The sequence below is a fragment of the Chrysochloris asiatica genome, unplaced genomic scaffold (genome assembly GCF_000296735.1).
Source record: "Chrysochloris asiatica unplaced genomic scaffold, ChrAsi1.0 scaffold00009, whole genome shotgun sequence".
NCBI classification, from domain to species: Eukaryota; Metazoa; Chordata; class Mammalia; order Afrosoricida; family Chrysochloridae; genus Chrysochloris; species Chrysochloris asiatica.
In genome coordinates this window covers 29,236,136-29,261,344 of record NW_006408527.1, presented here as the reverse complement: position 1 = coordinate 29,261,344, position 25,209 = coordinate 29,236,136, and the positions used below count along the sequence as shown (strand labels likewise).

Genomic DNA, 25,209 nt, shown 5'->3' with positions numbered 1-25,209 from the left:
TCCCTCCCTCCCCTGCTTTCATCCCATACATCCCGGTGATCAGCATTAATATATATAGATTTTTTTTCCCCTTTTGTGTGGGTTCATTTTCTTAATCTTTTACCATAATGATCTTATGCAGTATTTCTCCTTTTGTGACTGACTAATTTCACTCAGCATAATGTCCTCAAGGTTCATCCATGTTATGCGATGGCTTGCAGCTTCCTTGTTGTTCTTCAAGGTAGCATAGTATTCCATTGTGTGCATGTACCACAGTTTGTTTATCCATTCTTCAATTGATGGGCATTTTGGTTGTCTCTGTTTTTTTGCTATTGTAAATAGTGCTGCTATGAACATTAGTGTGCATATATCTACTTGTGTTATGGCTTGTATTTCCTGTGGTAAATACCAAGTAGAGGAACTGCTGAGTTATAAGGTATTTCTATTTTCAACCTTCTGAGGAAGCACCATATTGCTTTCCAGAGTGGTTGGACTATTTTGCAGTCCCACCAACAATGTAGGAAGATCCTAATCTTTCCACATCCTCACCAGCATTTGTTGTCCTCTGCTTTTTTGATCTTTGCTGTTATTGCTGGTATTAGATGATATCTCATTGTTTTGATTTGCGTTTCCCGATGGCTAGTGATCGTGAACATTTCTTCATATGTTTGTTAATGCCCAGATCTCCTCCTTGGTGAAGTGTCTGTTCATGTCTTGTACCCATTTTTTAACTGGATTATTTGTTTTTTTCTTGTAGAGGTGATGTAGTTTCCTATATATTTTAGAAATGAGTCCATTATCTGATGTTTCATTGCAAAAGATTTTTTCCCATTCTATGGGTTCCCTTTTTACTCTTTTGGTGAAGTCTTTTGATGCACATATGCTTTTAATTTTTAGTATGTCCCACTCATCTATTTTGTCTACTTTTGTTTGTGTGCTTTTCAAAATGTTTGGTAATCTATATATGTCCTGAATTAGCACCCTCACATTTGTCCCTATTTTTTCATTGATGATCTTCATAATTTTGGGATTCACATTTATACCTTTAATCCATGCTGAGTTTGTTTTTGTATAGGTTGTGAAGTAAAAGTCTTGTTTCATTCTTCTGCATATCGCTTTCCAGTTCTGCAAGCACCATTTGTTAAAGAGACTATCTCCTCCCAGGCAATATGCCTAGGCACTTTGTCAAAAATCATTTGGTTGTATGTGGATGGGTTAATTTCTAGATTTTTCAATTCTGTTCCATTGATCAATGTATCTTTCATTATACTAGTATCAGGCAGTTTTGACCACTGTAGCCATGTAGTAAAATTTGAAATCAGGGAGTGAGAGACCTCCAACCTTAAGCAGTCCTTTCCTTATCCTGTGACTCTTTCCTTTCCATATAAAGTTAGTAATTGTCTTTTCCATCTCTTTGAAGAATGTTATTGGAATCTTTATTGATATTGCATTATATGTGTAAATTGCTTTGGGAAGTACTGACATTTTCACGATGTTGAGTCTGCCTATCCAGGAACATGGTATGTCCTTCCACTTCTGTAGCTCTCTTTTGGTTTCTTGTAGTAGTGTTTTGTAATTTTCTTTATATAAGTCCTTTGTTTCTCTAGTTATGTTTATTCCTAAATATTTCATCTTTTGGGTTACTATTGTAAATGGTATTGCTTTCCTAATGTCCTTTTCTGTGTTATTGTTGTTGCTATAGAGAAATCCAACTGATTTTTGTATGTTGATCTTATACCCTGCCACATTGCTGAATCTTCCAATGAGGTTTTTTTTACTGAGTCTTTGGGGTTTTCTATGTAAAGTGTCATATCATCTGCAAATAAAGAGAGTTTTACTGCCTTTTTGACAATTTGGATGCTTTTAGTTTCTCTATCATGCTGTATAGCTCTGGCTAAAACTTCCAGCACAACATTGAATAGGAGTGGTGACAAAGGGGCACCCTGTTTGGTTCCTGTTTGTAGAGGGAAGGCTTTCAGTTTCTCTCCATATAGATGTGGGCTGTTGGTTGTTCTTGATTATGGTGAGGAATTTCCCTTCAATTCCTACTTTTTTGATTGTTTTTATCAGGAATGGATGTTGGATTTTGTCAAATGCCTTTTCTGAATCAATCAATATGATCATGTGGTTCTTTTCCTTTTTCTTATTTATATGGTGGATTATGTTGTTAATTTTTCTAATGTTGAACCATCCTTGCATCCTTTTTATGAAACCCACTTGGTTATGACATATTATTTTTTTGATGTGCCATTGGATTCTGTTGGCTAGGATTTTGTTGAGAATTTTTGCATCTATGTTCACAAATATTTTGTGTATAGTTTTCTTTTTTAGTGATGTTCTTCCCTGGTTTGGGTATGAGAGTTACGCTTGCTTCATAAAAAGTATTAGGGAGTTTTCCATCCTCTTGTATATTCTGGAATAACTTGAGTAGAATTGGTGAGAGTTCTTCCCTGAATGCTTTGTAGAATTCACCCATGAAGCCATCTGGGCCTGGACTTCTTTTGGATGGGATATTTTTGATGACCTGATCAGTTTCTTCTTTGGTTATGGGTTTGTTCAAGTTTTCTATTTCATTCTGAGTAAATTTGTGTAGGTAATGTTTTTCTAGAAATATATCTCTTCTAAATTTTCAAATTTGTTAGAGTACAACTCTTCATAGTATTCTATTATTTTCCTTTTGATTTCATTTGCTTCTGTTGTGCCATCACCCATGTGGTTTCTAATGTGAGTTATTTGTGTCCTCTCCCTCTTTTCTTGTGTTAGTTTTGCAAATGGTTTGTCAATTTTATTAATCCTTTCAAAGAACCAGTTTCTCTTGTCCTATTGATTCTTTTTATAGTTTTTCAGTTTTCCATCTCATTCATTTCTGCTCTTATCCTTACTATTTCCTTTCTTTTGGTGACTGCAGGTTCCCTCTGTTGGTCTGTTTCTAATTGTTGGAGATGCTGTGTTAATGTCTTTATTTTGGTTTTTCATCTTTCGGATGTGTTCATTTATCGCAATAAACTTTCCTCTCAGACCTGCTTTTGCCATGTCCCAAAGATTTTGATATGTTGTGTTTTCATTCTTGTTCGTTTCTAGGAACTTTGTGAATTCATGTTTAATTTCTTCTTTTACCCAGTCGCTTTTCAGCAGGATGTCGTTCAGTTTCCATGTATTCGACTTTATTTCCTTGGTCTTCTTATTGTTGAATTTTAGTTTTATTGCATTGTGGTCTGAGAAAGTGCTCTGTAGAATTTTGATGTTTGTAAATTTATGGAAGCTTGCTTTGTGACCTAAAAGATGGTCAATTCTGGAAAAAGTTCCATGCACACTTGAGAAGAATGTATATTGTGCTTTTGTTGGATTGAATGCTCTGTATACATCTATGAGGTCAAATTCGTTGATTGTGTTGTTTAGTACCTCTGTAACTTTTACAAGTTTCTTTCTGGTTGTTCTGTCCCTTTTCGAAAGTGACGTGTTAAAACTTCCCAGTATAATTGTAGATTTATCTATTTCTCTCTTCAATTCTAATAAGGTTTGCTTCATGTATCTTGGTGCTCTTTCATTGTGAGCGTAGATATTTATTACGGTTATATCGTCTAGCTCAATTGACCCTTTGATCATGAGATAGTATCCTTCTTTGTCTCTTACACTGGTTTTTGTCTTAAAGTTTACTGTATCAGAGATTAGAATTTCTACTCTTGTTTGTTTATTGTTGCAGTTAGCTTGGTATATTTTTTTCCAACCTTTAACTTTTAGTCTTTTTTTTGTCTTTGTGTGTAAGGTGTGTCTCTTGCAGGCAGCATAGTGAAGGGTCTTGTTTTCTTATCCAAACTGCCACTCTGTCTCTTCACTGGTACATTCAATCCATTGATATTCAATGTAATTATCAATAGGTATGAATTAATTGCTGCCATTATGTTACTTTTTTGATGGTGCTGTTTGTTCTTTTGTTCTGTATGCCTTCTTGTGTTGGGTTTGTGGTTTTCGTGCTATTTCTTGTCGGTTTCTTCTTAGCTTTCATATTTGGTTGTTCTGCTTGGAAATTAATTTTCATAGTAAGTTGTGAAGTATTAACTTTCTTTGGGGTTATCTTACAGTCTTCTAAATTTTCTCTCCATTTAAGACAATCCATTGTATCCTATAATTTATCTGATATCCTCACCACCTGGGTCTCTCTAATTCTATGTTTGTCCCTTCTTTGACATTGATATAATTTTGATCTTCGGTTGACCTCCCAGCTCCTTTGAATTCATTGTTGTAGTCTTGTTCTGTTCTGGACTCTGCTATCTGTTGACTGAGTTCCACATGATGTTGCCATGCCTGTCATTCTCTGGCTGTTGTCTGTTCTTCTTGGCTTTCAGTCCACAGAACTCCCTTTTGGATGTTTTGAAGTGCTGGGTTGGTTTTGATAAAATCTCTCAGATTCTGTTTATTGTGGAATGTCTTGATCGCACCATCGTATTTGATTGATAGTTTTGCTGGATAGACAATTGTTGGTTGATAGGTTTTATTCTTTTAGGGGTTTTGTATATGTCTCCCCATTGCCTTATTGTCTGCATGGTTTGTTGTAAATAGTCAGAGTTTAATCTGATTTGCTTGCTTTCGTAAGTGACATTTCTTTTCTCCCTGGCCGCTTTTAGTATTCTCTCTTTGTCTTTGATTTTGGAGAGCTTGATTATTATATGTCTTGGAGGCTTTCTTTTGGGGTCTATCCTTCCTGGGTACATTTGGCTTCTTGAATTTTTATCTTCTCATCTTTCAAGATGTTAGGGAAATTTTCTTCCAGAAGCTCTTCAACTACCTCCTTTGTGAACTTCTCTGGTTCTTCCTGTTCCAGAATGCCAATAATTATTAAGTTGTTCCTCTTCATGTTGTCCAACATGAATTGTAGACTCTCTTCATATTTTTTTCATCCATTTTTCCACTTGCTTTTCTATCTTAGCCTTGTTGAGAGATTTGTCTTCCAGATTGCTAGTTCTGGTTTCCATCTCTTCTATTCTGGTCCTTTCCCTTTTCCATGTATTTTCCACTTTTGATATCTTATTATTAATCATCTGGACCTCTTTTTGTAGGTTTTGAATTGTTTACAATGCTGTATGAATCTTATTGGATTGCCCTTGTAGTACTTTCCTGACTTCTTCCTTGTTTTCCTCCACCCCTTTTTGGAGTGTTTGAATTTGTTTCCATATCATTCTTCTGAATTCTTTCTCAAGCATATCCAAAACCTCCTCTTCCTCTTCTAGAAAGAAGAGTTGTCTGTCTCCAACTCACTTGTCTCAGCTACTTTCTTCTGGTTTTGGACATGTTTCAATAGTGTTTGCTGTTTTTTGTTAGTTATTTCTGATAGTTATGTGGTTTTTTTAATGCTTCGGTGGATGTTTGTTATTGAGCTTACTGGGTGTCTCCTGGTGAATATGATCAGGAGATAGGCTTTTCTTTTCACATGCAATGCTTAGCAGGTATCGTTTGCTCTTGTCTCAGTGGTGGAATATCATGGAATATGCTTATAGCTTGGCTATATGGCCACGATTGCAGTCTTTTCTTGGGTAACTTAGGGAGAAAAATCTCCCACCTCCAGGAAAGATGTGTGATCAAAAGGACCAAAATCAGAAGTAAAATAAATGCAGAGACAAAAACCACCACTTTGGAACAGAAATAAAGCTATGGTCTACTGCACTGTGCTACATAGGCAGTGTGTGTGCAAGGTAGAAGCCTCCAGCAGTGAGTGAGGGTGTCTGCTCACTCAGGCCCCTCCTTTAGTCACTACGGTAGAGGTGCACAGGTAGATATTGAGAAGTTAATGGGAGAAAACCTGCCCACTATTTTTGTCTCTGAAGGTCAGTTAGGTATCTGTATGTTCACAGCGTAATTCTCGAGATGGTTGAGTTCTTTTGTGTTGTGGTTTTTATTACAGATTGTTTTATAAGGGTCCTGCACAGGGAGCTCAGGTAGTGCAGTGGCCTTAAATGGGGCAGCAAACTGCAATGTCAGCCACTGGAAACCACCAGCTGTACTGTGGGAGAAAGTTGAGGTGCTCCACTCCCTCAAAGACCCACAGACTCAGAAATCCCGCACAGGGTCGCCTGGAGTCGGAACCAACTCCATGGAGCACAGCCACCAAGGGTCCCACAGAAGTCAATTTTATGGCTATCTCCCCATGGCTGATGTCATAAGTAGCCGCCAAGCTCCTTCTCTCAGTACTGAAGGAAAATTGTGGGGTCAGTGCTGGATTTCTTTTTTTGGGGGGTGGGGTGTGCACCCACCTGCCTGATGATGTCAGGGCTGAGCAAAGAAAATGCAACAGGGAAAAGGAGGGAGAAATGTGTAGAGTCTCCCGCACCATTTTTAAAAAATGTCTCTGCACTAGTGCCAGTTTCCTGAGCCAGTCTGGCTGTAGCCCCACCCTCTCAACTCTACCAGGGTGGGGTGGCCGCAGAGGGAGTCCCGTCTCCAGATTCCTAACTTGCAGTATTTATGGTAGTGCAATATCGTTTTTATGCAATTGTAGTCTCTCAGTCTTAAAAAAGAAAATAAAAAATTTTAAGCCTGTAAAAGAAAACAAAAATGCAGTCTTCAATGACATTTGTTGTTGCTGTTAGATGCCATAGAGTCTGCTCTGATCCATAGCGATCCAATGCACAACATAGGAATGAAACACTGCCTGGACCTGAACCATCTTCATAATTCTTGTTATGCTTGAACACATTGTTGCTGCTACTGTTCCAATCCATGGCATGAGGAAACTGCTACCACTCAAATCACACGCTATGAAGCTTACCTGACATACACTGGAAATTCTATATCAAAACTAGAAAACAGAAAAAAATGTGCTGCAGAAAACCTGTACTGCATGAAACAGTAATGGAAAGGCCAGAGAACAACAGCCCTACTCTGGAAAAAGGGGCTTACAGAGGGCTGTCAGGTCATGAGGTGAAACTGTGGTTCAGATGCTTTACATCAAAGGTGACCATTAAAACTTTTTTCTTATGAACAAGCCAAGCCAATGATACAAGCAACCAAGAAATAGTGAATTTCTAATACAAGAAAGTCATTCTCATTGTTTCATCACCGCTTCAGAAATATCCATGAAAAAATAAGAATGATGAAAATTACCTATTGAGAATCACTGTTAGCTAATTTATTAAGGGAATACTCTGATGGTACTATCATAATTCTTTTTCCTACTTTGGTCAATATATCCTATTGCCATTTTTATTTTTCAGGTCTAACTTATTTGTATCAGATATGCATAAACTTTTTGAGTCTTGTGGAATAACTAAAAAACAAATTAAAGGATTTGTATGTAAATCATGCAAGAGTATGGACAGAAATAATAGATAGGAGATACAGAGAGCACTTGGGATACTTTAAATAAACAGTGACATCACAAAAAAATGCTTTATAAAACGAAATTATATGAATGTAAAGTAAATTTATTACTATAGTGTCAAATATATATTGCTATTGGATATTCCATTACACTGAAATGGAACTCCATTTCCCCCCAGTTTTTATTAATCAAATAATTACAATGTTTTCTAGAAAAAGTGGAATTCTGCCCACCTCCACCTCAGATACCTAATGCTCAGGATATGAGAACCACAGTGAATTATCAGGATGGAGACAAAATAGCTGTTCTCTGTAAAGAAAATTATCGACTTCAAGAAGCTAAAGAACTTGTGTGTGAAAATGGACGATGGCAGTCATTACCACATTGTATTGGTTGGTATTTTCTTTCTAAATAATGTAATTTAAAAAGAGATTAATAATACTATTTTCATTATCTAACAAACAGTAACAAAAACTTGCCACATTATCTATGATACAACTCGAAACAATAATTGTTTTTATGTACCCAAATCTGTCACTTTTTTTCATTGTTTTCCCAAGAGATATCTATAGCAGTTATTATAGAAGAAACAAGTTTTGAGACCACTATGGATACACAAATTTATTAAACATATTTATTAGATATTCTGATTGAGATGTGAAATGGGCAATTGAGGAGTGCTTGGGACTAAGATATAAATTTAGGAGTTGTTAGAGATGTTTCAAACCCTAATATGGTCAAAACAACAATGAGATATCATCTCACACCAACAATAACAGCAAAGATGAAAAATGTAGGGGACAATAAATGCTGGTGGGGATGTGGAGAGACTGGGACACTCCTGAATTGCTGGTGTGACTGCAAAATCATCCAACCTCTCTGGAAAGCAATATGGCGTTTCCTCAGAAGGTTGAAAATAGAAATACCTTATGATCCAGCAATTCCTCTACTTGGTATTTACCCACAAGAAAAAGATATATGCACACCAATGTTTATAGCAGCACTATTTACAATAGCAAAAAGATGGAGGCAGCCAAAGTGCCCATCAACTGAAGAATGGATAAACAAACTGTGGTACATACACACAATGGAATATTATGCTACATTGAAGAATAACAAGGAAGCGGCAAGCCACCGCATAACATGGATGAACCTTGAGGACATCATATTGAGTGAAATTAGTCAGTCACAAAAAGAGAAATACTGCATAGGACCACTACTGTAAAAGACTAAGAAAAAGAAACCATACTAAAAGGGGGTAGGGGGAAGTCTTTGTTGGTTGCTGGGAAGTTGGTGATGGGTGGGGGGAGGGGGGAGAGGGTGGAGCGCAGGGCTGGGATTGGACACAGGAGAGCTTGGGTGCTGGGGAGGGGGGCAACATGCAGGGAGGGAGAGGGAAGTGGAGGAACGGGGCAGATGGGAGAACAATTGGGCATGTTTGAATGGGCTAAGTGGGACAGACATAAAGGATGGTATATGCACAGCCTTGGAACTGCAGGGCTCTGGGATACAGGGATTGAGTCATGGTTGGAATGGGGGAGGGGGGAATGGTGTTAAAATGTTTGGCTGTTTTTTGAATCTTGGGTTTCCTGGCATTATAATATAGAGTAGACACTGTAGGGGGAGAGAAAGGAATAGTCAGAAACATCACCATAGAAGGCTTGTAAGTCCATCTTCTGCCTTTGACTGATTGGAATACATAAAATGGGGCTACAGCATGCCCAGTGAAGGAAGCTTCCTGCGAAGCCTTTGCAATACATAAGACTATAGGTAGAAGCCTGAACCACATCCAGATCTCCAGAGATGAGAAATTTCCACTTGAAAAGATGAGCATACCAGCCTGGAGCAGCTAGAAGAACAGAAGATACTTCTTGAAGGAAAGACCTACAGGAAAAATACAAAACAATAGAGGCAGATGGACTGTTACTACAAGAACAAACAAATCACTTCCCCAGGAAACATCAAGGCAAGTGGTTGGGTCCCCTCATTGTAAACCCCCTTCCAAGACTAAGACTCAGTGGAAATACACGCTCTGATTGGTGACCACACACATAACCTATAGGGGGAAGTGGGGTAAAAGCGGCAATGAAGCGGCAAGCTAAGCCCTACAATGTTCGGTGGGCTTCTGTGGACCCAGATTGGGACCTGGCTGACCAGCAGTGTGGGGAGACCTGGGGACTCCTGGGCCCAGAGTCAGCGGCGTGGCCACAGAGGACTAGAGTGGAAAGTGAAGCTACCAGCTGATAGGAAGAGAGAACATGTGCACAAGAATGCCCACACTTGCAGATGGTACCCACGTGACCTGGTCCGGATGACTGGATGATCAGAGCTCAACCAGGAGAAGAAAGAAGAGGAAAAAAAAGAGTGATCTGATACAATTTGATGAACTTGACCTATACCTATGGATGCAGTTACTTAAAAGAGGGAACAAATCCTTACAGCAATAAACATTCCCACCCCCTCCACACACAGAGTAGACAGAGATGGACAACTTGGACATTGGATACTCAAATGGGTTGGGGGGAGGGGCGAACTACAAAGGCAAGAAGTGACTGGCTTGCTAGAGGGCATGGAGGAAGGCAGAATCTCCAGTGAGGACTATCCAGTCTGTCTAGGCGGAGTGGATGAAATGAAATGCAGATGAGTCACTTGTGATACTATAGTGAATAATTGTTATCAGGACTGATTGTGAGGGTTGGAAATGTAAAGGTAGATGTTTTGTAGCAAGGAAGGGGGTGATTAATTCTCCAGTCTAGGAGCGGAGGTCTCTAGGACCATCAATGGAGAAGAGCCGAGAGTGGGACCCTACCCAGAGAAACACCGATGCCTGAGATGGAGGCAGAGATGATGACGTGGAGTGATGAAGCAGCTGGAGACTTTGGATCCAGAAAGGGAGAGGGTCTGTGTGCTGAAGACTGGGCGTGGGGGTGGGGTGTGTGTGTGTGGAAGTATAGGGGGCGGGTTTGTAGGGTATACCCTTTGGTCAGTTGATGATGCATGGAGGGGATTGGAACCATGGCAATGAAACAATATACAATGGAATGAATGTAAACTAAAGTTCTCTCATGTAAACTATCATATAATTCACAAGAAAAAAAAACCAAAAACCTAATATGGCACTGTAGGATAAGCATTGGACTGCTAATCACAGGTTGGTGGTTCAAACCCATCAACTGCTCTAGGAACCCATATACAGGGTTGTTATGAGTCAGAACCAACTCAACAGCACACAGTCTCCAGGATCTACAGTCAACTACCTCTGCCAGTCCTTCAAATGGGGCTCCCCATTTGTGACATGCAGAAATGGACAGCATGTGATTTTTAATCTCAACAAAGTGAATACTTAATTGTTCAAGGAATGATATTGGCCAAGAAAATAAAACCAAGGAATACTTTTTTCATTTTGCTCTGAGAGGGAATAGAGAAATAAGATAATAGCTAAGAATGAATGTAGGTAGAGCAACACTTTATATATCAAGTTCTGAAACTTGTAGCACGTTTATATGATGTAGAAAATGATTCAGTAGATGGAGAAATCAGTGATACAGAAGAAAGCAGCTAGTTCATAGAGTAGTGTCCCTGACTAGATTAGAGTGAATGTGTTGTTGTTGTTAAGTGCCATCAACTCAGTTCTGACTCATCGTGATCTGTACATGGTTTCCAAGAAGCAGCTGATGAGTTTGAACAACCAGCCTTGTGGTTAGCAGTCCAATGCTTATCCTACAATGCCACACCAGATCTCTACAGGGAAGAAGTTGTTGCTAAGTGACATCAAGTCGGTTCCCAATCATAGTGACCTTCCATAGCGTTTTTAGGGAGCAGCGGTGAGTTTGAACTGCCGACTTTGCAGTTCAAACTGACCTTGCCGTCCAGTGCTTATCCTACAGCCCCACACAAAAAGGTGGCAGCCTAGGTAAGAGCAGACACAGTAACTCCATGACCAAGAGGTAAAAGTTATTTGGGATAAAATTATTCATCTACTGTATATCGATATTTTGGGAAATATATAGGGAGATAAATCAATACAAGGGAAAGCATCCCAGGCAATCTTAGCATGTGATTGAAACCTTTATTAACCATGAAGCCTGTGATATGATTTGGAATCAGAAAAATAAAGTAAGTAAATACAGAACAGAAATGTTTGTAACACATTTTTAGTAAAACTAAAAGCTTATAAACATCTGCTGACAGGTACATGTTATTTGCATAACATAACCATTGTCCTGGAGAATGGTATATGATAGAAATTCTTTAATGAGTCACTTTAGCTCTCAGACATAAGATATTATAGCTGTATATCATATATGGTGTTCATTGTAAACAACATACTGATTTTGATCTCAACAAAGGAAATGCTATTTTTCAGAATCTGTAGAGCAATGTGGGCCACCTCCATCTATTGACAATGGAGATATCACGTCATTCCCATTATCAGTATATCCTCCAGGATCTACAGTCAAGTACCTCTGCCAGTCCTTCTATGAACTCCGGGGCTCCCCATTTGTAACATGCATAGATGGACAGTGGTCAGAAGCACCAACATGCATAGGTAAGTTCTTTAGATTTTTCTGTAGTCTGAGAATTTATTTTCATGGTATAAATATTCACGGACTAATTTTGTAGAATGATCTTTACATTTTCAAAACTTAATTCACTGAAAACTATTCTATCTGATAGAAATATTTAAAGTAAAATATTTGAAAATTTGCTTTTAACAAAGTACAAACAAATTTCTTTAAGAAATACAAGTAAGTTTCTTATTGCTGTTCTGTGCCATCAAGTAAGTTATGATTCATAGTTACCCTGTTATAGGGTTTCCAAGGTTGTAAATGTGGGACCAGAAAGCCTGATCTTTGTCTTGTGGAGGAACTGCTGAACTTAAGCCACCAACCTTATGGTGTAGGATAAGGACAGGATTTATCAATAATTCAGTATATTACTCTAGTCCTACATTGTTAAATACCTTCATGTTATAAAGGAAAGCTACTTTTTACTAATATATAAGACCCCACTTGTAAAATGAAAGCTTTTCCTGATAGAACATTAGTTAACTTCTACCCACATGGCTTTTTACTTGCATGTTGATAAAATTTCTAGCCAGGAAGGGAAATTAAACAGGAGAGCTGTCAAGCCATTTCTGAAATCTCCACCATTCCTTCTTTTCACCCTAACTTCCTCCTCTACACAAGGACTCCAGTACATGTATTCAGACTGCTCCAAACTGCGAACTACATGTTATTAAGTATACACCAGTTAGCCAGTTGCTGTTAAGGTGATTTTGACTCACAGTGACACCATGTTTATCAGAATGGTGTTTACAGTGGTCAATTTCTCAGAAGTATATCACAGGCCTTTCTCCTGAGGTGCTTCCAACACTAAAGCATCAATGTTTAACTAGGAAATTGGGAAAAGGGAAAAAATTATAATACAAAGGAGGGGCAAAGAGATGCGTAGTTAGGCACATTCTTCACACACTGTTAAAGAATTATTAAATATTAAAGACAATATTGAGATCTTTCAAGAAAGTGAGGCAACGCAGGAGGCACTATGCCAAAAAATTTGGAAGACAACTATCCAGCCAACTGAATGGAAGAGATCTGTATTTGTGCCCATTCCAAAAAGAGGTGACCAAATGGAATGTGGAAATCATTGGACAATCTCTTTGATATCTCTTATGATTAAAGTTTTACTAAAGGTAATACAGAAACAGCTGCAAACATACATTGACAGAGAACTTCCAAAGGTTCAAGCTGGATTCAAAAGAGGCGTGGAACAAAGGATATCATTGCTAATGTCCGATGGATCTTGGCTGAAAGCAGAGAATATCAGAAAGATGTTTACCTGTGCTTCATTGACTACACAAAGGTTTTCAACTGTGTGGATCATGACAAGCTATGGACAACATTGTGAAGTATGAGTATTCCGGAACACATAATTGTACTCACGAAGAATCTGTACCTGGACCAAGAGGCAGTTGTTTGAACAGAACATGAGAACACTGAATGGTTTAAAATTAAGAAAAGTGTGCAACAAGATTGTATTCTTTCACCATACTTATTCAGCCTGTATGCTGAGCAAATGATCCAATAAGCTGGGTTAAATGAAGAAAAATGTGGCATCACGTTTGGAAGAAGACTCATTAACAACCTGTGATATGCAGATGATACTACCTTGCTTGCTGAAAGTGAAGAGGACTTAAAACATTTACAGCCATCAGTAAGGTGGAGGGTCAGAAAAAAAGGAAGACCCCCAACAAGATGGATTGGCTAAGTGGCAGCATTGATGGACTCAAGCGTGGCAACAATAGTGAGGTTGGCCCAGGATCAGGCATTGTTTCATTCTGCTGTGCATAAGGCCATTATGAGTCAGTACTGACTCGATGGCACCTAACAACAACAACAACAAAAACAATATTAAAAGCATACATAATATATTCTAACAATTTTATTTCTATAAATTCCTATATTATCTATGCAAGCACTCTTGCAAGTATAAAAAGATAAATGTACAAGGATATTTTTTATAATAGTAATAAAAGGAAATGAACCTAAATTTATATTAAAAAATCTTATCAGGTGAGTGTTATTATCAATTTGTGCCTACAGACAGAACAGTTGAGGCACAGAGAGTCTGATAATTTGTCCACGTCATACAATATGTATTTGGTGGAGCTCAGATACAGACACAAGCAAACTAGCTCCAAATTCCCTGTACTGAGCCTCATGTACGGAGCTCTCGTGGCATAGAAGGTCAAGTGTTGGACTGCTGGACTGCTAACCATGAGGTTCTTAGTTCAAACCCACCAACTCTTACATAGGAGATAGATGAGGCTGTCTGCACCCTGCTTCCATAAGAGTACTCATTCTTATAGTGTCATTGGGAGCCGGAATTGACTTGATGGTAGTGGATTTGTGCATGTATATTTTGGAAACCTCGTGCTATACAGCTTTTTGTTCCTATAAAAATGTCAGCGAAGAAGAATGTCAACTTCTTTGCAGTCCAGGGACTGGCCTGCTACAAATTATCTGGAAAATTTTGGCTATGCATCTTATAGTCTCATGGACATGGATAAACCTAGGTACAAAAATAAGGTCCTTTCCAAGGCTGTACTTCTTAGAACACTTCCTTAAGTTGAACCCTAAGCTTATATAACATCTTTTGAATAATGTCCAATGTTAGTGACTGCACTGAAGGGAATATGTGACTTAGTTGTGCCAAAGTGTATTCTCTACTCAGGAGAATGCTATTTCTCAATTTTTAAATATTGAATTTTAAGAACAAGTAAGTAGAACCAGTGACCAGTGGGGCAAGGGCAGCACTGCTTTTCTATACAGATCAATTTTCATAAAAGTTACAATCTACAGATAAGTATTCTGTGACACCAAAACCAAACATGCTGCCATTGAGTTGATTCCTACAGTCATGGAATGGGTGGTGGGTTCAATCTGACAACCTTATGATTAGTAGTCCAATTCTTACTCCACAGCACCACCAAGGCTCCTACCCTCTGAAAAGGGAGGTCTGAATGAGGAATGTAAAAGTTTATAAACATTTTGGTCTCATTGTTAAATAGTTATATTTGAGAATATGCTATGATAACTCTTCAAAGAAATGATTGGTCCTAGAACCAATTTGGACATTCTATACTATATATCTAAAAGCAACAACAACAACTTATTTTTACTGTAATATTTAGTAAGATGTTAATACATATACAGTGTTTGGGCTGTGGATGTTGTGAAGTTATTATGTAAAAGAGAATTCTGAGCTGGGTGAAGAAAGCATATGACAGGGACTCATATAAAATATTTGTATTAACTTCTGTTTGATGCGTGCTTTCAGACGAGCAAACCATAGCGATTAACAGTGGACTGTGAAATCAAGATAGCAGAGTCCATGTTCTGGATCTAAATCTTCAACCTCTCTGTGCCTCCATTTACTCATGTGACCTGATGTGGTGCTGTGGGTTAATGTGCTGGACTGCAGAGTTGTTTGAACTGCAAGGTCAGCAGTTCAAACTTACCAGCCGTTCCTTGGAAAACCCTATGCAGGGTCACTGTGGGTCGGAACCAACTCAAAGGCACTTTACCAACAACACATGCAAGGGAAATATTGTGTGGTGTGTAGTTGTTGTTGTTATGTGCCGTGGAGTCGGTTCCGACTCATAGCGACCCTGTACAGGGTTTCCAAGGCTGTAAATCTTTACGGGAGCAGAATGCCTCATCTTTCTCCCGTGGAACAGCTGGTAGTTTCAAACTGCTGACCTTAAGGTTCGCAGCCCGATTCATAACCACTACGCTACCAGAGCTCCTACACATATGGTGTGTAGAGAGAACATATTAAATGCTAAAAACAGTATCTGGAACATCTCAGTAAATATTGATAATATGGTTAGTTCACCATTTCATTTATTTCTAAATACAGTCTCATTGTTCTGTAAAAGGAAAGGATAATTATTAGCTATTTTTATTTTGCCATTTCTTCTTTCAGATGCATGTGTAATATCTGAGGAAAATATGAACAAAAACAACATACAGCTGAAGTGGACAAATAACAAAAAGATATATGCAAAAACAGGGGATATTATTGAATTTGAGTGTAAATCATCATTTCAAATCAAAACGCCACTACAGTCATTTCGAACTACCTGTAAGGAAGGGAAAATTGAATATCCCAAATGTGAACGACGCCATCACAGCTTCCCTAAGCATACTATTAAAAAGTAAACATCCATTTATCATAAAAATATCCATTATGCATCCAATTTCATAATTATTGTCTTTATTCTCTCAACTTTTGTGTAACTCATTTTTATTTAGAAATTTGAATTTTCAGAGTTTCAAAAATGTATAAGACAAGTGAACAATGTTTCATTTATTAAAAGAATCATCTGATGCCTGGGAAAAGCCACACATTTTGTCTACAATTCATAAAACATCCATAAAATGACTCACAAATACTTATTAATATTTGCTGTAAGCGTAAGTGGAGTCCTGGTGTGACACAGTAGGATCAGCACTGGACTGCTAACCATAAGGTTGGGGGTTCAAACCTACCATCTATTCCTTGGAAATCCTAATCAGTGTCACTATGAGTCAGAAATGACTTGACAGCACTTAACAGCAAAAATGTAAGCCTAAGGGGTGTTAGGGACAGAGTAGGAACCTATGGCCAACCCAACCACATCCCAACACCTAGCACTTGAATCAACAATTCCAGGAAACTGGACCCAGTACACCTTCTGAGAAACCAGAGTAGTGCCAGACCACCAAAAAGGTGCAAATGAAGAATCTATGCTACCTAGACCTTGCCATCAATCAAAATTAAACCGGATATAGTCTGTGGTGCTGTAGGATAAACACTGGACAACTAACCATGAGGTTGGCAGTTCAAACCCACCAGCCCTCCCTTGGGAACCCTATACAGGGTCACTATGAATCAAAACAGACTCTATGGCACTTAACAAGAATAATAAACAACAACAACATATTCTTAATAAAATTAATAAGCCATAAAAATGAATGAAATACTAATACATTCTACATCATGAATGAATCTTAAAAAACAAAGTCAAAGAATTCAGTTACAAGACACCATGTATTTTTTTTGAAATGTCTGGAATAGGCAAATATATAGAGACAGAAGGTAGATCAGTGATTGTTTAGGGTTGAGACGTAGGCACTTCTGGTAGTGATAACTAAGGGTACCGGGCAGTTTTGTTGTGTTTTTTTTCATTGTGCAATTTAAATGGGTGAATTACATGGGATGCAAATTACATCTCAAAAAAAAGAAAACTGTTACAAATAGTGGTCAATGTTTAATGAAATGAAAATGAAAATGTTTTTTAAATTACAAATTTGTATTCAAATTTAGAGGGAATTTTTGCTAACTCTAACATTAATGAGGTTGAATAAATATAAGAATGTGAAATCCACACTTGGTATATATCGAAAGAGATGATCTGCTAGCTAGGAAGAAGGCAAGTAAAAGCTTTTGCTCTTTCTCTGACTTATTAGAGAAAAAAATTATGAAATTACCTAAAATTTTAGAACAAAGTACATCAAAGATAATTTATTTTAAGTACAATACTTAATGACATTTAAAACATGGACATTCTGTCTCAGATTCTGAGATTATCTTATTAACTTTCCCAAGGCATTTTGTGGCACATATTCTAAAGGAAGTTTCCTAAGCAATTAAACAGGACTTGCAGGCAAGATTTGCTCTCCTAAACGGTCTACTCCCTTTCAAGATTTGAAAAGAAGTTAAACAAACAAATAAAAAAAGTCAAAAGGAGTTAAGCTGGAAACTCCAGAAAGCATTACTTTATAACTAGTGATCAGGTATTGTAAGTACAGGAACAACTCTTCTTGAAAGAGGTGAGTGGAGGTTCATTTTCTGTTCTTTTAACAAGAGCTTCAAGAAGACAACATGGCGGGCTTATCCCTATTTGCATGAAAGTTTGGTAGTTCAAACCCACTAGCTACCCTGTGGGAGAGAAATAAGGGACAGTCTGCTTCTGTAAAGATTGCAGATATAAAAACCCTATGAAGTAGTTCTACCCTATCCTATATGGTCACTGTGGGTCAGAATCGACTTGAAGGCAATGATTTATGATGAGAAATTATAGAGAGAGAGAGACAAAAGAAAGACACACACACACACACAAAAAGAAGCCAGAATGAGTCAAGCCAGAACAGACTTGAATTTGTAAAATGTAGATGTAATAGAATGATACCCAGCCTGGGATATACTATATACTAAAACTCTGGAATGAGAGATTTGGAAGAACCCTTTCAGGAGCCTGATACAAGACAGTAGATTATTGCCGGGCTGTGGTGGGCTATGCACATTCAAAGCAAAGGAGTTGCCCGCCATCTTTGGACACTGTTGCTTCCCACTCTGTTAGTTAAAAGATTTTCCTGCTGTGCAAACATGCACGCTGTCCTTGTTTTCTAGGAAAGGGTTTCTAGAATAGTGTTGACCTACAGTTTTTCTCATTCCAATTACCATTTTGTACAACCACATTTTTCGAATTCAGGGTCATTCCCGATTTGTTTTATCATCAGTGTCTGAACCAGGAAAACCTGTTGAAAGCCCTGACTTGCAGTCAATTTAAAATAATTTTATCCCCCAAGCCTGCTTTGTAGCATATTGTAATAAGAAAATGGAAAGCTAGTAAAATTCACAGAGACCCAGATATCAAAGAGTTGTTTTAACTAAATAGTCACAAATGTATCACCTTGCCTTTTCTTCTTCCCCAAATTCCCTGAAGAGGTCAAGCGACACCATTTTAAGCTGAGGGGCAGGTTGTGAGTGGAAAGAACCTACCAGGGATAATAGAGAAGGAACCAACCATGTTCCCCTTTCCCATCACACCCCTCTACTTTATAGGAAATTGGTGCTAGAAGAGGGTGGGAGCTTTACTTTGAGTAAGTTCTGATTTCTGATTATTATACTGTCTTGTACTATAAATACATTTTGTCTATGATGTCCAAGATGTAGTGGTAGGGATTTCATACTCCAACATGGCTAAATAAAAATAAATCTTTATCATCTTATAAATGGTAATAATAATCCATAATCACTGGTAAAGAGTTTCTGCAACTACCAATCTGTCAAAGCACAGACTCAGTCATAACCTATGAGAATTCAGAAAAATAAGAATTTAGAGAAAAATTGAAAATCAAGAGTAAAATGCAGCTCTTGTCAATAGTCAGTTGTGCACTGATTTTAAAGGCAACTCTATTGACACACATGGCCCTTCATGTGTGAATGACTTCAAACTACCTGCACAGTTTTGCCTTCTATTAGTCTCTCAAACTCCCTGTGCTTCTCCACTTTGAAATGTCATTTCCTGCCTCTTGAGGCCTCTTCACAAATTCCCAGAAACAGACTGAGTAATCTTGCTTGACATATGTTACTCTGGCACTATAACTAAATCAAAACCTCATTACAAATCTAGAATTAATATTCCACCTCCTCCCAAGCAGACTAAAAAAAAAAAAAAAAAAAAAAAAAATTCATCTAGTTGCATGCTAGGCAGAAAGCACAGTGGCTGTTTGTCCTGTAACGGCAACCAGAGAAAATCAAAAGATTATTTTAGGCTTCCATTTCATTTTTGTCCCCATTTATTAGTATTTATTCTTTTACTTTTGCTTTCTAATTACCAAAAAGATTACCAAGTAAAACTGTTGATAGCATACTTATCTGCAGAGGCAACAGTAATCCAGCATCACAGGATATTGTTTATATCCATTAGTTTGGATGGTTGCTAGTGTGTTTTAACAGCACAGATTATTTTTGTCATTTCATATTCACTAAAAAATATTATTTTAAAAAAGAAGGTAAGTTTTAAAATATGAGATCATAAAAATAGAGATAAGCTAGCATTTCTTTTTGTTGTTATATGCTATCAAGTTGGTTCTGACTTATAAGAGCTTAAGCAAAACAGAATGAAACATAACTCTGATAACAAAACCAGGTAAAGACATCACTAAGAAAGAAAATTATAGTCAAATACCATGAACACAGATGCAAAAATTCTCAACAAAATTCAACAATATATCAAAAAAATAAAATCCATCATAACCAACTGAGATTCAAAGGAAGTATGATGGGATGGTTTCATATTAGAAAAATAATCATTGTAATTCATCACACAAATAAAACAAAGGGAAAGAAATCACATAATCACATCAATTGAAGCAGAAAAGACAATTGACAAAATCCAACACTCATTCCTGATAAAAGCACTTAACAAAATAGGAATAGTAGAGAAATTCCTGACACAATTACAAAACCAGCAGCCCATATCACTCTCAATGGTGAGAAACTGAAATAATTCCCCCTGAGAACAGGAACCAGCCAAGGATAACCTTTATCACCACTTCTAACCTGGTGTGGCACTGTGGGTTAATGCGTGGACTATAGAGTTGATTTGAACAGCAAGGTCAGCGTTCAAGTTTACCAGAACTGACTCAACAACACTTAAAAACAACATTCAATATTGTGATGGAAGTTTTAGCTAGAGCTATAAGGCAAGCAAGGGATATTAAAGACAGCCAAATTGGCAAAAAGAAGTAAAACTTTGCAGATGATATGATCCTATACTTAGAAAATCCCAGAGTCTGTAAGAAAATTATTAGAAATCGATAGATTCAGCAAAGTGGAAGGGAAATATTAACATACAAAAATCATTTGGATTCCTTTACACTGATAAAAAAAAGTTCTGAAAAGGAAATCAGGAAAACAATATTATTTACAAAAGATGAAATATTTGGGGAGACTTCAGTTTGGGCAATAGCAGCAAAAACCAAGTAGGGTACACTCTGGTGAGAAGGGGAGGTGATATCACGAAGGAAGAGCTCATAGAACAACTCCAGAGCTCCAGATCTACGATAAGATCCAGGATGTCAGTTTCCTGCACACAAAAGTGAAAAAATCACAATATTAAGGAAAATATTGCAAGGTAGGAATCTGGAGACAGGACTCCCTTGACAACTACCCCACCCTGGCAGAGTTTAAAGGGCAAGGCTAAAGCCAGTCCAGCTTAGAAAACTGAGCTAAAAGTGGAGCAGAGGCATTTGCAAAAAAAAAAAAAAAAAAAGAGAGAGAGAGAGAGACAGATGCAAGAGACTTCACATTTTTCCCTCTTTCTCCCTGTCCTACATTCATTGCTCAGCCCAGACATCAGGTGGGACCGTTTTCACACGAAACAGGGAGAGGGAGATTGGCAGTGATTTATGACGTCACCCGCAGAGCCACAGACCTAAAAGTTTCCTCAGTGGGACCATTTGAGCTTATACCATGGAGTAGGTTCTGACTCCAGATAACCCTGTGCGGGGTTTCCAGCGCTGTGCATCTGTGTGGAAGTGGAGCACCTCGCCTTTCTCCCATGGTACAACTGATGGTTTCAAGCTGCTGACCTTGCAGTTTGCCAACCCATTCATGGCTGTTGCACTGCCTGAGCTCCCTGCACAGGACCAATTCAAAGCAATCTGTAGAACCCAGGCATAAAAGGACTCAACCATCCCAAGAATTGAGCTATGTACACACAAATACCTAACTGACCTTCAGAGACAAAAATAGTGGACAATCTTTCTACCATTAAATCCCCGATATCTACATGCGCACTTCTACTATAGTGACTAGAGGAGGGGCCTGAGAGAGTGTACACCCCCACCACTGCTGGAGGCTTCTACCTTGCACACACATTGACGGTGTAGCTCGAGAGAGTCAACAACAACTTCGTTTCTCTTCCAAAGTGGTGATTTTTGCCTATGCATTTATATTACTTCTGTTTTTGGTCCTTTTGATCACACATCTTTCCTGGAGATGGGAGCTTTTTCTCCCTACGTTACCCAAGAAGAGACAGCAATCATGACCATACAGCCAAGCTATAAGCATACCCCATAAAATTTCATCACTGAGACAAGAGCCAACAACAACCTCTAAGCATTACATGCAAAAAGGGAAGCCTAGCTCCTGATCATATTCACCAGGAGACACCCAGTAAGCTTAACAACAAACAACAAACATTCACTTAAGCTTTGAAAAAAACACATAACTATCATGATGAACAAAAAGCAACAAACAATATCAAAACACATGCAAAAACAGAAGAGAGTAGCTGATGCAAATGAGCTGGAGACAAACAAAGTCTTTCTAGAGGAGGAAGATTGGGTTTTGGATATGCCTGAGAAAGAATTCAGAAGAATGATATGGAAACAAATTCAAACAGTCCAAAAACGGGTGGAGGAAAACAAGGAAGAAGTCAGGAAAGTACTACAAGACTAATCATATAAGATTGACACAGCATTGGAAACAATTCAAAAACTGCAAAAAGATGTCCAGATGTTCAATAATAAGATATCAGAAATGGACAATACGCTGAAAAGGGAAAGGAGCAGAATAGAAGAGATGGAAGCCAGAACTAGTGAGCTGCCGGGGTCTGACCCCGACATAGTTGTCACGAGTTTTTGGTTCACGAGGAGGGAAGATCCAGCGGCGATAGGGATAGCGAAAGAATACACAGACAAACAGAAGAAGGGAGACAATGAGGCACCCCAAAGCCAGGGTGGATACATCACTGGTGGGCAGGCTTGGGACTACAGGCATCATGGCCTCTGCAGGCAGCGACTCACTGCCCTGCAATCTTTAATGCATGCCTTCCAACCCGTAACGCACCGCAATCTTTACTCCATGCCTTACAACCAGTAATGCACAGATCTTTACTCCATGCCTGCCAACCAGTAATGCACAGATCTTTACTCCATGCCTGCCAACCAGTAATGCACACCTGGGGAGGCCCGGGCCTCTGCTTTATTTAGGGGAGGAGTTTCACACCAAGCTGGGAGGGACTAACACAGGATACAGCTAACATCAGTAATTTTCCAGACATTCAGGTAACTTTACATTGTACTTCACTGGTTCGAATCTCAGGCCAGCAACTTGGATTCTCAGGCCCAATTAACATATCTATAGCCCCTGAGGTCAGTTGGGGGAAGTTGAGAGTTCTGTAGGAGACGCCCAGGTGAATGGGCTGCACCTGGAAAAGGGATTAGGGAGGATGGGTTCTTTGTCTATAGAACAAAGAACCGAGAAGTAGCTAAGATATTTTTAGTTAATCCTTTGGAGAAAGGTTTAACCTTGCAACCTTTAGTCTCCGCTTTAGGAAAATATCACATTTATCTGTGGATTTTCAAAGGCTCCAGTGTATTAATTTAATATATATACCTGAATATTAAGATGAAAGCAATTTTCCATTAACTGCCAGTGGCCTCATTTGTTACACTCAGCCCTAGAGGGCCTCGAACCTCTGACTAGTCTTACACGGTCTGCAACAGTGAGCTAGAAGGCACAATTCTCAATACTGCTAAGATAGAAGAGCACACAGAAAAAAGGATTTAAAAAATCTGAAGAGAGTCTATGATTCATGCTGGATAACATGAAGAGGAACAACTTAATAATTATTGGCATTCTGGAACAGGAAGAATCAAAGAAGTCCACAGAGGAGAGAGATAGTTGAAAAGCTTCTGGAAGAAAATTCCCCTAACATCTTGAAAGATGAGAAGATAAACATTCAAGAAGCCAAATGTACCCCAGGAAGGATAGACCCCCAAAAGAAATTCACCAAGACATATAATAATCAAGCTCTCAAAAATCAAAGACAAGGAGAGAATACTAAAATCGGCCAGGGAGAAAAGAAATGTCACTTATAAAGGCAAGCAAGTTAGATTAAGCTATGACTATTCAGACCAAACCATGCAGGCAATAAGGCAATGGGGAGACATATACAAGCCCTACAAGAAAAAACTTGTCAACCAAGAGTCATCTATCCAGAAAAATTATTAATGAAATATGATGGTGTGATCAAGACATTCCACAATAAACAGAATCTGAGAGATTTTAGCAAAACCAACCCAGCACTTCAAAACATCCTAAAGGGAGTTCTGTGAACTGAAAGCCAAGAAAAACAGACAACAACCAGAGATTGACAGTCATGGTAACACCACCTGGAACTCAGTCAACAGATAACAGAGTCCAGAAAAGACCAAGACTACAACGAACTAAAAGGAGCTGGGAGGTTAACTGAAGGTCAAAATTATATCAATGTCAAAGAAGGGACAAACATAGCAATAGGAGACCCAGGTGGTGAGGATGTCAGGTAAATTACAGGTTACAACGGATTCTCTTAAATGGAGAGAAAATTTAGTAAACTATAAGGTAACCCCAAAGAAAGTTAATACTTCACAACTTATCATGAAAATGAATTTCCAAGCAGAACAAGGAAACATGAAAACTAAAAAGAAACCAACAAACAATAGCACAAAAAACACAAACCCAACACAAGAAGTCATGCAGAACAAAAGAACGAACAGCACCATCAAAAAAGTAACATAATGGCAGCAATTAATTCATACTTATCAAAAATTACATTGAATGTCGATGGATTGAATGCACCAGTAAAGAGACAGAGAATGGTAGATTGGATAAGAAAACAAAACCCTTCAATATGCTGCCTGCAAGAGACAACCTTACACACAAAGACAAAAAAGGCTAAAAGTTAAAGGATGGAAAAAATTTTATCACGCTACCTGCAACAATAAACAAGCAGACGTGGCAATACTAATCTCCTACAAAGTAAACTTTAAGATACAAATAAGCGTAAGAGACAAAGAAGGATACTATCTAATGATCAAAGGGCCAATTGAGCAAGACAACATAACCATAATAAATATCTACACTCTCAATGAAAGAGCACCAAGATATATGAAGCAAACCTTATTAGAATTGAAGAAAGAAATAGATAAATCTATAATTATAGTGGGAGATTTTAACACGTCACTTTCAAAAAGGGACAGAACAACCAGAAATAAACTTGAAAAGTTATCAACCAACTTGACCTCATAGATGTATACAGAGCATTCAATCCAACAACAGCACAATATACATTCTTCTCCAGTGCACATGGAACATTTTCCAGAATTGGCCATGTGTTATATCACAAAGTAAGCCTCCATAAATTTACAAACATCAAAATTCTACAGAGCACCTTCTCAGACCACAATGCTATAAAACTAGAAATCAACAATAAGAAGAATAAGGTAATAAAGTCAAATACATGGAAACTGAACAACATCCTGCTGAAAAGTGACTGGGTAAAAGAAGAAATTAAATGTGAATTCACGAAGTTCCCAGGAAAAAAAAAAAACGAGAATGAAAAAACAACATACCATAATCTTTGGGACATGGCAAAAGCAGTGCTAAAAGGACAACTTATTGCAATAAATGCACACATCCAAAAGAGGAAAGAACCAAAATCAACACATTAACACAGCATCTTCAACAATTAGAAGCACACCAACAGAGGGAACCTACAGTCACCAAAAGAAAGGAAATAATGAAGATAA

General features: G+C 38.1%; 1 protein-coding gene across 1 annotated transcript in view; it reads left to right on the top strand.

Moving 5' to 3' along the window:
- Positions 1 to 16,020, top strand: part of LOC102824771 (complement factor H-like) — a 522,059-nt gene extending 506,039 nt beyond the window's left edge. Inside the window, 2 exon segments of the mRNA XM_006834236.1 lie at positions 11,661 to 11,843; positions 15,785 to 16,020. Coding sequence (XP_006834299.1) covers positions 11,661 to 11,843; positions 15,785 to 16,020 — 419 coding nt within the window.
- The last annotated feature ends 9,189 nt before the right edge of the window (positions 16,021 to 25,209 follow it).